At 41.7% G+C, this 15201-nt stretch overlaps 1 protein-coding gene across 2 annotated transcripts in view; it reads right to left on the bottom strand.

Annotated features, from left to right (window-relative positions):
* Nucleotides 1-1229: 1229 nt before the first annotated feature.
* CNIH3 (cornichon family AMPA receptor auxiliary protein 3) overlaps nt 1230-15201 on the bottom strand; it is a 68228-nt gene continuing 54256 nt past the window's right edge. Inside the window, exons 4-7 of one of the 2 annotated variants that reach the window (XM_081000329.1) lie at nt 6982-7094; nt 5970-6113; nt 4125-4196; nt 1230-3362 (exon numbers count right to left, since the gene is read on the bottom strand). In XM_081000329.1, the coding sequence (XP_080856455.1) occupies nt 4127-4196; nt 5970-6113; nt 6982-7094 (327 nt within the window). In that variant the 3' untranslated portion in view covers nt 1230-3362; nt 4125-4126. The remainder of the gene's footprint in view (nt 3363-4124; nt 4197-5969; nt 6114-6981; nt 7095-15201) is intronic. The other variant, XM_081000330.1, reaches the window with a different exon arrangement.

Below are 15201 nucleotides of genomic sequence, written 5' to 3' on the forward strand. Positions count from 1 at the left end.
AGTCAGGTGTTTGCCTGGGCAGATGCACATACCTATTGCTGTTGAATTTTTTGTAGCTCCTCTCTCTACTCAGCATGCAAGAGGTGAGTAGAGAGACTACAGAGAGCTAAGGAAATGCCTCATTCTGACATACTTTTCACACTTGTCTATTACTCATTGTGCAGCAGGAAGCCACTCAAAAAGTTTTACAGTAAACGCAGCTAATTGTTAGCAGGGAAAGGATTCTATTTCCTGCATCAATTTGGCATATTGGGAATCAAACCAGTCAGAACAATGACATTTTATTCATGATCAGTGCAATTACTGTGACTAAATGAAGTACAGAGTAAGGCTAGAAGAGTGGGGAACAGCATTCCATTGGAGGGGCTGCTTCCAGCCTTGCAACTAAAGAAATGTATGAAAGCTGATGTGCAAGGCCAAGGCGGTTTGCTATTTCAGTCATAATGTGAGTACATAGTCATTAATCCAAGCTCTTTGGAAATTTGCTCAGTGTAGCACCTCAGTGGACTTGCACCTGCAAGAAAATGCAGATTAGAAGCAGCTCACAATCATTTATTTTTTTATTAACATAAAAATAGGAAGTGCATGACCCAGGCTAGAAATCACACCTGGGTCCCACCCTTATTTTCAGCCAGGCATAACCTGTTCCCCACCTTCCCTCCAAACGAGATGGATACACTAACAGTGCAATCCTATATGTATCTGCTCAGAAGTAAGGCCCACTGAGTTCAGCAGGGTTTACTTCCAGGGTCATGGGTACAAGACTGCAGCCCAACAGTGCAATTTTATGCATATCTACTCAGAAGTAAGTCCTGTTTAATTCTGTGGGGTTTATTCGAAGGTGTGTGTGGCATTTTGTGAGGCACTATTCAGCTACTGATCCAGCCATTCACAGAAAGAGCTACCCATTCAGAATATGTGTATCATTCACAACAACAAAATGTATTTTAAGAAAAGATTGTTATTATTTTACTTCAAGCAGCCCCCAAAAGAAGATTCTGATTATTGCCTTGTTTAATAAACTTACTGGAGAAGCTACCTTACCAAGGCAATTGTTGTCATACTGCTAACTCAACTTTGCAATGATTTATGACAGAAAGATGAAATTTTAGACAACTGGGTGATGGTTGCATACAGCAGACTTGCCATGTGGAAGGACCTAAGGGGGGGGGGGGGAGACGTATGGTGGCTGCACCAACATTCCAGATTTTCAAGCCAATAATATGTACTGGCGTTGAATCAATTGCTTTTTATCTTTAACCAAAGCAAAATATTCTGAGTGAGCTAAGTTTCTATTGCTACCACCTCATGGAGGTCAATGGAACGGCTTTCCAATTTCTACCTGATCCAATGGGAGTTGGCTCACCATTCACATTTAGCTGTACAGCATAATCCTATGCATGTCTATTTTGGGGTTGTGACATTCACTCCCAAGTAAGCGTGCACAGTATTGCAGATTTATGGTAGTTCCAGGTAAAGGCTTAATATTGCAAACAGACCTTTAAGATACCACAAATGGGTCATTTAATCAAATTTCTCCTAGAAATCTACATTAAACGGGGGGGTGGGGTTCATACTAACACAGTTATATGGATGCTGCATAAAACCTGCATGCATGAGAAGTATTGATCCCACAATAAACACTCATCTGAAACCCTTAGGCTGCGACCATATACCTACTTACCTGAGTAAGACCAACTGAACTCACTGGGGCATACTTCTGAATAAACATGCATAGGACTGTGCTGTTAGTCTATCTCCTCTTCATTGAAATCATGGGAAAAGAGCGACTTCCACCACCAGGTTATTTACCTTCCTTTCAGGGCAGGCAGTAGCATCCTGTTGAGATTTTTAGCTTGGCAATACTGGCCACAGCAACAGTGCAAGGCAGAAGACTGAAGAAGTTGCCCCTTTTACTGACCCACCTTAATTGTATATTTTTTAATGTAAGGGTGCACATCTTGGGTAACAAATTAGATTATATTTTATGCCAGAGAATTGTAGTTCAAAAAACTGAAGTACAAATTTAAAATCTATTGCATACAGAGCACCCTTAAGCATATTAGAAGTAAGTTCCACTGAGTTCAGTGGGATTTACTCCCTAGTAAAGTGTTAGGGATTACAACTTTAAAGACAATAGAATGAAGTCTACACTCCTGGAGACACATAAAAAATATGTGTGCATAGAGGTTTTAGCGATTAAGCAGTCTACAAATTTTGTTAAATAAATAATATATATATAAGAAATGTGTGTATGTAGCAGACATACAGCAGACACATACAGCCCATATTGGCCAACCAAATTAGCACGATATCTCAGATGAAATTAGAAACCTTGTATACAAAAATTAATAATAATCACCATTTATTACTATGCTCTACAACATCTATTCAATATGCTTGTGGGGGGTGAATAGTCCCATTAACTTCAGGTTCTGTTGCACCATACACCTAAAACCACATGACAAGACTGCAGACTAAAGTAATGTGGTCCTTTTGCAGTCTGTATTGCAGAACATTCTGCCACACCATTCCTTTGTGTGTTATTAGTATTTTTCCTCCAGTAGAGGAAATATTATACTATATAGGACGCTTGACATAATTGTGTCATCATAAAAAACGGACTAGTACTATTGACTTTACTGTGTCTGAATTGGTTCAGCATTGCTTGGGCATGCTACTATAAATCACTGGAGGATCAACCACAAGAAAAGCCTTTAAGTGAGAATGGCTGGGTGCATAATTTGAACATGTTTCTGCCAATGTGTTCTAATTGACAAGATGCATCTTTTCTTCTTCAGCCATGTGAATTGCAAAGAGCAATTTAGCCAGGTATTTCCCAGCTTGTGTCCAGCAACTGATTATACTCTGGGAGCAGAGAATCACACATCAAAACTTCACAGCAATCTTCTTGGTCAGTTTTTGTAGGCAGCCATCTTGCTTTATAAGCCCCTCTGTGGAAAAAGGGGTAAGGAACAAATCTTCCTCCTTTTGGGAGTTGCAGTTCTATGATAAAGTACTATGACAGAATCTTTTGCTCCCATCACATGCAGATGAAACTATATTCAATAGTCATATTTGTTTTGTTCATGCTGGGGAATTGGAAATCCCAAAGGATGTAAAACACAGAATGGTAAGCAGGAGAAGCAGTTTGTTCAGCCATCTATTACTTTCAAATTTTTCAACTTCTTCTAATGATTTCCCCCATTTTTACATCCAGTATGGTGGTTGGGTTCAAAGCTTCCATTTCTTTGTGGTGCTTCATATGACTGCAGACCAGCTTGTCTTTAATCTCTACCCTTTGTAGTTTTCAGTCTTTAACGCCTTCTTTGAATTAGGAAGTCACTAAAGAGTAGATCATGCTGTATATAAAGAGAAAAGGTACAGTATGAAAAGATCCCTTTGAATACTGCAGCACCTCGTTTAGCTTCCTAACCCTTTCCCCTTATGCTGACTCTGGAGTCCCATTTCCTTCCTTGCTCTGTATGTGAAACCTGCTCCTTTTTGGCAACTCCATATTATATCCAAATTATGATGGATTTACAAGGAGAATGGGAAAACATGCAGGATATTTTTATTTTTACTGTTTCCCCAGTGATTTCCAAGACATGCCTGAAATTCTGCTTTGTCTGATACTAAGAAGAAACCTTTTGCAATAGTGTGTTTGATCTTTGAAATTTCTGCCGGCAATTCCCTGAAGTACAGGAAGGATTTCTATTTAAATGTTGCTGCTTTCCCCCTCCCCCGCCCTTTTCCTTGCGATGCAAGAAAAATGAAGATTAATGAGAGGGGTTTTTTTCTTTGGAAAAGAGCCATAAATAATGTAATTCTGGTCATAGCTAAACAGTGGAGTCCTTTTAAATACACACAGACTCACACCTAATTAAAGACTATTGCTTTGTAGAACACTTCTAAGGAAACACACTGATATGCTCCAGCAGCAGCCAAATTAGACATGAGCAGACCTCTGTGTGCAGTTTTTTGTTTTTATACTTTATAAAACCCTATTTTATATTAAAACATCACAGTTGGAGCTCAGGACAACATACATCGTGTTCTGAGGTGGCGTCCCAACTGACCAAACCCAGACCCAAGTTGCTTCACAAGATTGCTAAATCACGTACCTTCAGACATGTCCAAAGAGGAACGTTTCAGTAGGAGATGGGTCTGGTCTTAGCATCAAAAGGGACACCAGCCTGGTTGAGGTGGAAAATAACTTATTGTGTGGCAGGGGAGGGAAGGAACCTGTGCTCTGCAACCATTCACTCCTCCTGCTGTTTAAAAACTGATTGTGCTCTCTATTTTCTATATGCTTGGAGGAGATACATGTTTAGAACACATGGATCTGTTGCCATCACCTCTGGTTCAGCCTCACTGACAGGTAACATGGTTCTTCTCTCAATCTATTAGCAATCTGGGCAGTGTTCTGCCATTCCACTTCCTGTTCCTTGAATTCGGTCCTCCTTGCATTGCCAAACACCCTCCTATGTCCCCATTTCAGAGCAGTCAGCAGTTTACTTTATTCACTGTACTCTTTCCAAATTGATTTTACTTATAAACAGTCTGCGGAGGTTAATGGCAGATTATATAATCTATAAAAGGTATTGTTGCCAGAAAAGTGTTTTGCTGCTTTTATACATGGTAGCTTTCTCCAGGTAATGAAGCATGAGCACACATCCTGATGTATTAACAGCTCACAAAAGAAGTGTGTTAAGTCTGGTGGCACACAACTAAGGTAGGGCTGCGGCAGTGCAATGGATTAAGGGGCAAAAGCAGCTTCTTAGGCTGTGTACACATTGCCATCTTAAACTGTAACTAGGTTATTATTTTTCTCAATTTGGATCAGAGCTAGTTGGGTGAGGGAAAATGCATCAAAATGCAGTATTTCATAAGAAGCAAGCAGGGCAGATACAGGATAGATATAGATTGTGGCTAAGGCCATGTGTACAACATTTCCTAGAATGAGTTTGATCAAACAGCGGGAGGCAGTGGAAGACAGGAGTGCCTGGCGTGCTCTGGTCCAAGAAGAGTCGGACACAACTAAACAACAAAACATTTCTCTAACCAGTGGTGGATGCAGATTAAATGGGAGTGTGTATGCAGCCTCAGAAACACTGCTCTACCTCCTTTATGGCACTTTGAAGCTTCATTGGCCAGATCCTAAATGTGCCCAAGAAAATGAACTAATACCTTCATTAATAATTGGCTAGGAAGTTGTACATTTGGGCAAATCAAGGTCACTGCTGCCTCAGAGAAGGAGCTTTAATGCAACACATGTTCTAATGGTCTTTCATTAGCTCATATCTGCGGCTGGGGGGGGGGAATCTCTCATTCTGAAGCATACCATCAGTCTCTCTCTCTCTCTCTCTCTCTCTCTCTCTCTCTCTCTCTCTATATATATATATATATCGATCAAAGTACTGGAAATCCCTCGCTTACAAACACACCCTGAAAATTGCTAGCTTCCTTCCATTATGGTCACTTGGGTGTGCCCAGTGGTTTTACAGAACTCTGTGCGTGTCACTCTGCGATGACTCAAAAATAGGAGCAGAAATTGGTACAAGATGTACCAGGGAAGGAAGAAAATGTTAAAATGCATAGACTGCTACACAAAATAATTACTCATTTATTGTTGCGCTACACCTTAATAGAGTATCAGAGGTTTGCACAAAGAATCTGAAAGCCTCAGCAAACAATATTACCCTGCCTGTTCTTTGTTAAGTGTTGTTCTTAGCTGCAATAACTACAGATCTTCCCTAGCCTCTGTCCACCCACAATCGCTCTACCCTCTAAAGCAGGTGTGGGGAAATCAGTGCCCCCCCCCCAGATCCACCCTCTAAGACAGGGATGTGGGCCTCCAGGATGGCCAATGAGAGCTGTACTCAAACAACCTCTGGAGCACCAAGATTTGCCCACGTTTCCTCTAAGGTCTTTACCAGTCTCCTTGAGGGGAGTGAGACCAAGCTTACCAGTAAAGATAGTAGAAGAACGAGAGGAGATAGAAAGCTAGTTTACACCAGGCCTCTCTTTGGCAGTAGATCAAGGTGTCTGCATTCATTACTGCAGGAGGGTCATATGCTAGTTCCGTACTGTCTGCTGGACAGTGGAAATACCTGAAAAAGAAAAAGAAACATCTGGTGAAGGAAAAGCCTATACACAAGCCATTTGTCATGAGAAGCTAGGGGCTGTGGGATATTTAAAAGGCAGTCAAGCCAACAATTCATGTTTTGCTAGATAGGCACATGATAGGAGCTGAAGCTGACAGAGTTTTCCTGAAGTTTGCTAGAGAGGACTCTGTGAGAGACACGGGAAGGGCGTAGCTATCCTGCCTGCCAGGCCACGCTCTCTTCCTCTTTCTGCTCTGCCAACAATGTAGAACAGGGGTCAGCAACCTTTTTCAGCCATGGGCCAGTCCACCGTCCCTCAGACCATGTGGTGGGCCGGACTATATTTTTTTTGGGGGGGGGGGATGAACGAATTCCCAAGCCCCACAAATAACCCAGAGATGCATTTTAAATAAAAGGACACATTCTACTCACGTAAAAACACGCTGATTCCAGGACCGTCCGCGGGCTGGATTGAGAAGGCAATTGGGCTGCATCTGGCCCCGGGGCCTTAGGTTGCCTACCCCAATGTAGAACATCTCCTAAGTCTGAGCTCCAAGCTCAAACTCCATTTTAAGCTAGACTTAAGTATGTCTTTGTAATTGAACTACCATTTTAAGTCTGCCTGAACAAAGCTGCTGTATCTGTTACTCTTCAACAAGTACTCCGAGTGGGCAAATTTTTACCTTTTACAAGACTGTTTGTGTAATTATTGTTCTAAAGGAGAGAAAAAGGGGAAATATTGGGAGAATCCAGTCTGCCTTAAAGCCTCCTGGATTACTAAACCAAAAGGCTAAAACTAGCCTATCTAAGCTTCTCTGGAAGTGACAGATGCAGCAAGGGAAACAATGAACTTCCAAACAGGAATATGACTTACCTCCAGAAGTGATAGAAAAGCAGAGGAATGTTCAAGCCAAGGGTCAGCCATTCTTGAGCACACAGAAACATTATACAGAAAAGGCTATGGATTGAATATTCTGGCAATACTAGCTGGGGATAGGGAAAAGAAAACAGAAAGGATTGTTCAGTTGTTGGATATAATAACTCTAAGTTGTTGTTGTTTAAACCACCTTGCCAGAAAATGAGCCACACCTACAAATCTCACACTCTGCTACACCATCTGCCAAGGCCTATTTGGGTGATGAAAGACAATGATTCTTGGGATCCGGAGCAAGAGAATTCATGGAACCAGCCTACGCCTTCCTCTACTTGTAACTAAGAAGTTATTTAGCCATTTGAAAAGTACCTGGGGGGGAAATCCAAGATTATCTGCTGTGCTTTGTGTGGGAGACTGACAAGTCATTGGTGTGTGCATGTGCTTGAGAATGAATAATTAGGAAGTTTTCACCATTTACAGTCTCCTGTACAAGAATGAGGTGAATATCTGGAGAAGGCAGAAATTAAATATTACTCCTTTTCTCAATAAAAAGTAATACTTTTTGAGACCTTAACAAAATTCCAAAGCAGAACTGGTATCTATAATATAGTTGCAAAATTCTAGCATAATGTACATGGTATGCCAACTTTGCATTTATTTACTTGAGGCATTTATACCACAGCCTTTAGCAATAAAAAGACTATCAGAGGGACTTAAAATTCAGTACTAAGTATTTAGCCTATACAGTGGTACCTCAGGTTACATACGCTTCAGGTTACAGACTCTGCTAACCCAGAAATAGTGCTTCAGGTTAAGAACTTTGCTTCAGGATGAGAACAGAAATTGTGCTCCGGTGGCGTGGCAGCAGCAGGAGGCCTCATTAGCTAAAGTGGTGCTTCAGGTTAAGAACAGTTTCAGGTTAAGTACGAACCTCAGGAACGAATTAAGTACTTCACCCGAGGTACCACTGTAGACAGAAAAAGTATTTAGCCCACAGACAGAATAGATATAGGGTGGGAAGTCTGTATCAGAGCCTAAGGAATAGATTTGAAGCAGAATGTGTTCCATATCCTCTTCCCATGTTGCCTATGAAAGACAGAAATCAACTATTGGGCAATTGTAGTAATGGATAGTAAAAGTGAATTTGCAATTGCACTCCAACCTGCCTGTGTTGTAAGCATTTTTTCACATTTAAAATTTTCTCTGTATGCACACATTCATTCATTCTCTGTGTGTATGTTGATGGCATCTGTCTGTCTAAAAAGGCAATGGAAGAGTGTACCTTTGGGGGTGAAGACAAATTGTTGGGCAGTTGCCCACGCAGGAGAGACATGTTTTGTTGCAGCTGGAGCAGATGAAGGCATCCATTTGTGCTGCTGTAGTGTGTATGGCCACAATTAACATGTGTTGCATGTTACCCAGTTTCCTCTCCTTTTCCAAGCTGCTCTCATCTGCTATTTCCCTCACTGTCAACCCTCTCTTAACTCTGTGAAATTAGAAAAAAAACTTGTCCGTTCTATTGATGCCTCATTAGTTTCACTGTTGTGTTAAATTCAAGTATTACTATCTATACTTGTGCTGGTGCAACTATTCAGGCCCTTTCGAAGAAGCAGAGTAGGGGAAATGCTGAAGAAAAGGTCAATGACTTCCCCTGACTTTATCAGTTTTCACCAGATACTAGGGACCAGACATTGGTGAAAATCGGCAAGGTTACCTTATTAGTTTCACTAGATAGGAGAGATAGGGGAACATGGTAAACAAAACAGTAGTGGAGTAGACAAACAGGAAAGTTACTGATTGGATCTTTAATCCTTCCTGGTTTGTCTTTTGGTCCCAGTTTACACACTGGTCTCAGCTGCTGGCTGTGTCTCTTGACTCTGATCTCCTGGTGCAATTCTTGGCTCGTGGTTCAGTTCAGACCACTGCCTAGAGCTCAGGCCTGACAGGGCCTGATCCCTTACCCAGTCATATCAAGATAGATTTCCATACATTGCAGTGCGCACAGCATTAGTTTATGTCTGAGACACAAGCACTTAGCATGAGGGAACCTGGGCTGCTGGCCAACCATTAATGTTTGGATAAACAATGTATGACCTGACTTAGTCTCACATGGAAGTGTTGTGTGTAGCAAATCCTACAGTCTGTCACAAGTGGCCTTCCAGTAGTATATTCCACACATCAGACAAATGGTGAGGGCGTTAAAGAGCATTTTTAAAAGTTAATCTTCAGACGCCTCTTTCTCTCAGAGACCTCTGAAGCCTGCCTCTAAGAGCTAATTCAAACATTATACAGGCAAAAACCAATTGACACGTGTCCGATTGATGCCCGATCGCACAAAGCGCCAAACCCAGAAGTGACTTGAAAACATCAGACCAAAAAAAGCCAGACGAAAGCAAACCTATATACAGGGAAAAACCCATTTATGTGGGTTCAGTATGTGCACCTCACACATGGGCATCACATGCTGAACCTGGAAGTCACAAAATCAGCACCAAAACGGGTGGGATGCGGTGAGGCAGAACTGGATGTTCACAGGCTTTTAAAATTGTGTTTCAAATAGAAACAATTTCACTTAAACACGCAGTGCCTTGCAACGCAACCTCAACGTAAATAGGGGGTTGCCTTTCTCACAAATAAAACTGAGCAGTGTACAAAATGATACAATTTTATGTAATCTAGCTAGAAAGCTTTTGAAATGGCCTCTAATGAAATAACTTTTCAAATTCTCTTTTCTTCCTCAAAGGGTCATCTTTTACTATTATCATGCCTACAGCATATCAGCCCATGGAAGTGGTTTAAAGAGGCATGGATCTAATATCCCACAATGTCAAATACTCTCTCCAAATGACTGTTTTTATTATCTTGTAGTATAGTGTTCTTTGATACCATGATTTTATTTCCACCCTGCCATTTTCTGAAGAGTTCGCAATGAGTAAAATAGAATGTTAAATACAACTTAATAGGATGTCTTAAGGGTGGGGGAGTCCATCTGTTGAAATCTATTGCAATCACTGCTAATACCTTTAAATGTTGGGTTACTTCATTTGATAGATGCCCACCATTTAAACGCTTTTTATCTGTGACCACAATTAATCTTTCTTGCTGAGAAGGTTGTAACTATGCAATAAAGGAAAAGGAAAGTTCAGTGGTGATAAGTTATTACCAGTGCCTGGACCCTGTACTGTGAAACTGCCATGATTTATCATCTGTGAAAGATTTAACACACTGAAGATGCTCTCAACGAAAAGAAAATAGACACAATGTGATCATAATGGTGGCAGACGCAGCAGTGTTAATAGTACCTACAAAGCAAGTTCTTTCAAAGAAAATTTATACCAAACAAAGCCTAGGGCTGTGTCCATACACTTCCACATTTCTTATCCATGCTAGTGGGTGATGTTAGTGGGATATTTTCACACTGGATGTTGTTGTTCCCTCTCCTCAATTAGTAAAGGATCCCTGGATGGTTAAGTTCAGTCAAAGGTGACTACAGGGTTGCGGCGCTCATCTCACTTTCAGGCCACGGGAGCCGGCGTTTGTCCACAGACAGCTTTCCGGGTCATGTGGTCAGCAGGACTAAACCGCTTCCGGTGCAATGGAACACTGACAGAAACCAGTGATTGTCAATGGCTTAATGGAGGACTCTGAAGGCCACATTCAGCCCCCAGGGCCAGTGTTCCCCACCTGCCTATCACTTGCTCTATTATACCACACTGTCCACTCCCTGTTGGAAAAGGTGCAGAGAAGCACCAAGTCTTCTCTAAGGTGATGCCTGTTGTTGTTTCACAAGGGATATACTCAAGGCAACGGAACACCGTGACAGAAACCAGAGTGCACGGAAACACTATTTACCTTCCCACCACAACAGTACCTATTTATCTACTTGCACTGGCATGCTTTCAAACTGCTAGGTTGGCAGGGGCTGGGACAGAGCAAATTCAATCCGCCCAACCTTCTGATTGGCAAGCCCAAGAGGCTTAGTGGTTTAGACTACAGCATCCCTTCCCTTAATTAGTACCTCCCCACTCACCATATATTCCAAAAACCTGAGGTCTGTTGTGAGCATACACACAGGTATTTGTTCAGCTGTGTGCATAGCTTTTTTTCTAAAAGATAATTTTTAGAATGTAAGTTTTCTGATAAACCAGATCTGCACGAAAGAGCAGGGATTTTTTTAAGTAAGTAAGTAAGTAAGTAAGTAAGTGTATGTCACTCCAAGCCAGAAAATCTGAGGTATGGTGTGGGCATTCAAACAAGTACAGGTTTGTGTTAGGGTGCGCAACAACATTCCTACCTGAGCTGGCAGAGGTGGTCTTGAAGAAGCCACACACAGTGGTGTTGGATGACTTAGTATCTACACTGAACCACTTTATCTGGTCAAGCTCAGGATTATATACGCAGTACCTCAGGGTCCAACACATGTGGCACATCATAGCAATGATCTGGTGTTTGCCACTGAGCAAATCACAACTTTTTGCAGAACTGTGGAGAACTGAGTTTAGGATTGGTTCCCAGGTGAGCTCTGAACAATTATATAGGTCAGACCAGGCATGGGCAAACTCGGCCCTCCAGATGTTTTGGGACTACAACTCCCAGCATCCCTAGCTAACAGGACCAGTAGTCAGGGATGATGGGAGTTGTAGTCCCAAAACATCTGGAGGGCTGAGTTTGCCAATGCCTGAGTCAGTAGTGGAGCACAAGTGGCACATATCTGGTACTGAGTATGACTGAACCCAGGTAAGAACACACAATCATACCTAACATATAGCAGTGATGGTGGCAAATAAATCCAGCTTCTTTACCATCATTACCATCATGAGATCCCAAGAGAATGAAACCCAGCTTTCCCAATAAGGCTCAGACCCGCTTCTTGAACCAATCTTGAAGAAGGCATGTGAATGCCATCTTTAGAGTCAGCAGAAAATGAGTAATAACCTCCCTCAGACCATCCATGGACCATCAATTTCCTCAGCTATTTTTTTAGTTGGCATTTCAACTCTTTCTACTCACATATGGTAACACTGCAGGAGGACAAGCCAATTAGTGAACGACATTTTAAGTCTTCATCATCTCTTTCTGGAAAGTGAAAATGTCTACAAAATATCCCTGTGGAAATCTGTGATCTGCTGTGATTTGTTCTACATTGCTTACTAAAACAGATAATGTGAAATTTTATCCCCCAGCCCATGAAAAATCCTTACAGGACAGGAAGGAACCATGATTTTCAGAGCAAGGAAATAATTGAATTTCACTTTGGGTTTCCTCTTAGAGCTGAACGACTGTTAGCTGGGGCTCATTGAGAAATATCAGCTGCTAAAGGAACACCTCTGTGAGGATAACAGCCAATTACCCTATTTAACAGCTATTAAGTGGTGCTAATTGCAAGCTATAGACCACAAGCAGGATAGGTTTAGAGCAAGCAAGGGGAAGCAAAAGAAACCGGATGATACGAGCAAGTAGCAGCACTTTAAAAATGTGTGCACTGAATTGGAATAAGCACCCAGCTGGGATGCACATGGTGGCAGCTCCCTTCTTATGTTGTAGACCTTAAAATGCTTGGGAACATTGCATGTGCACCATTAAAACAAACCTACAACCACCACAGCAAAAAGAGACTAAAAAACAAATGTGGACCATCTTCACCTACCGGTATATCAGTGTTAAGAGATGGGATATCCATTGAAGAAAAGAGGGCCCTTTCCCCATATATGGTGGGCATGCTTAAAAGAACACATGGCTTTCACAGACAATTCTTGGCAGCAGTTTCAAGATAACAGATCCAAGTTCCACTGGACCCTTTTTTCAAAATGGATTATTCCAGTTAAATACTCTATGTGTGGTACAAAAATGTATTAACTACCTACTGAATAGGGGATTAGTTCCTGGAAACATATTGCACTAGTACTCCATCATCAGCACTGATTTGTTTTTCAGACAGAATTTAAGGCATGGAACCTGACTTTTATCCATGAAGTTTATTAACTGCTATATAGTTAAGAAAGGCTTCCCACTAAGGTCCCTAAGTAACCTTTAAAATCAACGAAGTGCACTTATTTAAAATTGTACCCAGGCATTGCATTCAACTAGTATTGGTACCGGGGGGGGGGGTACTCGGTGTCTGCCACACAGAAATTTTAAAAGAGATTTGCCAAAGCCAAACCTAAGCATTTTTAGAAGCGGTGTAATTTTTTTGTGAGAGGTGCTTTTGGGAGCCTAAGCTGAATGGGAATTGGAATATTTTGCATTTGTTTTGTTTATTTTATATAGGTTTTCAAACCACTGCTATCCATGCCACAGACCTTTGGGATGGTCTTGGCTACATGCATAAAAAAACGCTATTGCTTTGATGAATCACAGCCACAAAGAAGAACTTCAGTATTACAGCACAGCATACAGCTATATTTCAGTTAAGTATTTAACTGAGTGTGACCCACTAAACTCAATGGGATTTACTTCTGAATAGACAAGCAAATATATCTATAGCTCGATAGCTCTAGCTACAGCTCTAGCTCTATAATGGCTGGTATAGTAGGGTAGAGCAACAGAGCTGCCCTCCTGATACCTGCATTACTATAGCTTACCTGGATAGGGCAGAGCAGGTTGGTAGTAAGGTTGCAGCTGTGAGGATGCATTGGAAGGAATGCACATGGCGCTGACCTGGCTGCTACCCTGCGCCACCAAGGTAAGTGGCAACAATGAGGGTGTTGAGGGAGTGAATTGTCAGCTCTACCCCACTCCACCCACCCTTCCCTTCCCTTTCTGCCCGACTATATACCCCTCTGAATTCTCCTGGTTATCTCTCACACTTTTCTCTCCCTCTGCCTTCTCTATTTGCATGAACACATATCAGCAATCCTATGTTACCCTTTCTTTCCATACAGCTGTTGGCTATTTGCAGTTTAGTAGCGCAGAGAGCTTGCTGGGGAGACCATGCATTAAAAAGGGACTCAAAAATAACTTAAACAAGGTTTGAATAAGAAAAACAAAAACTCCTTTTACACTAAATACATCAACAACAAACCAGACCCAACCACCAACCCATCCCCCAGGGTAATGGGAGAGCTAGGTGCTGCTCCTTATATACTACACCCAATTGCCAACACAGCTTAATCAGTACAACTCAGCAGCACCTGCTATGTTTCACAGCTGTAAAGCTGGGTCTCGTTATTTTGCTCTGGCCCTTGCTCTGGCCCCTTAAAGACATACACATCGGGTGGAACAGTGATGAACCTTTACATTTAAAGAAACCATTCAACAATTTTGCACTGCAGCCCTATTTCTCATTCCCTCTTCTCTTTCAGTAGCACTGACCTATCAGCACCACCTCTACTGCTATTCCAATTTGTCTGTTTATTTACCAGACAGATCTCCCTGCACCCCCACCTTTCAGATACCTTCCTCTACTTTATATTCCTCCATACCAGGCATCCCCAAACTCGGACCTCCAGCTGTTTTGGGACAACAACTCCCATCATTCCTAGCTAACAGGACCAGTGGTCAGGGATGGTGGGAACTGTAGTCCCAAAACAGTTGGAGGGCGAGTTTGGGGATGCCTGCTCCATACCAAAGTCTTTCTGTACTCATATTCTCCATTCTACCCCCCACATACACACTTCACAGCTGTTCTCTGTCCTTCACAGATATCTCAGAACTTCCATCTCTGCTGCTCCCATTCTCTCTATGGTGCTCCTAGCTTGCTGGACCACCTCAAAATATATTCTTAAAATATGGAGATATTAAGTGTCCAGAACAGACAAAAAGGATGGATTTTCAGTTCCACATCTGAAATCCATTCCATCTGAGTAGTCACATCATAATTCCTTGCAAGGCAGCAAAAGAGTTACCACTAAGCTTAGCTTTAATTAATGCCTATTTCCCTGTTGAAAGTGATCTGTTTGAGACCCATCTCTTTGATGTGATGCTAAGAACTAAAGTTTGCAGATTGTGACATCTTTGCATGAACTTCGGACCAAACTAGGTTCACAAGGACACACAACTGCCAAGTAAGTGCTATAAAACTAGATAATAGTGATGATGATTGCACCAAACTTCCCTGAAATATGTCTTTAATACTTTTTTTAATGAGCCACAAGCTAGGTTAACTTTTCTAATGCATGTAATTTACAAGTAATTACGTTATTTATCTCTTTAGTTGTACAGAGAATCAGTCAAATTATTTGAAAAGAAACAATTCCCATCATTATTGCATTTTCTCTCCAC

The sequence above is a fragment of the Podarcis pityusensis genome (assembly GCF_964106645.2).
Source record: "Podarcis pityusensis genome assembly, chromosome: 3".
Classification (NCBI taxonomy): Eukaryota; Metazoa; Chordata; class Lepidosauria; order Squamata; family Lacertidae; genus Podarcis; species Podarcis pityusensis.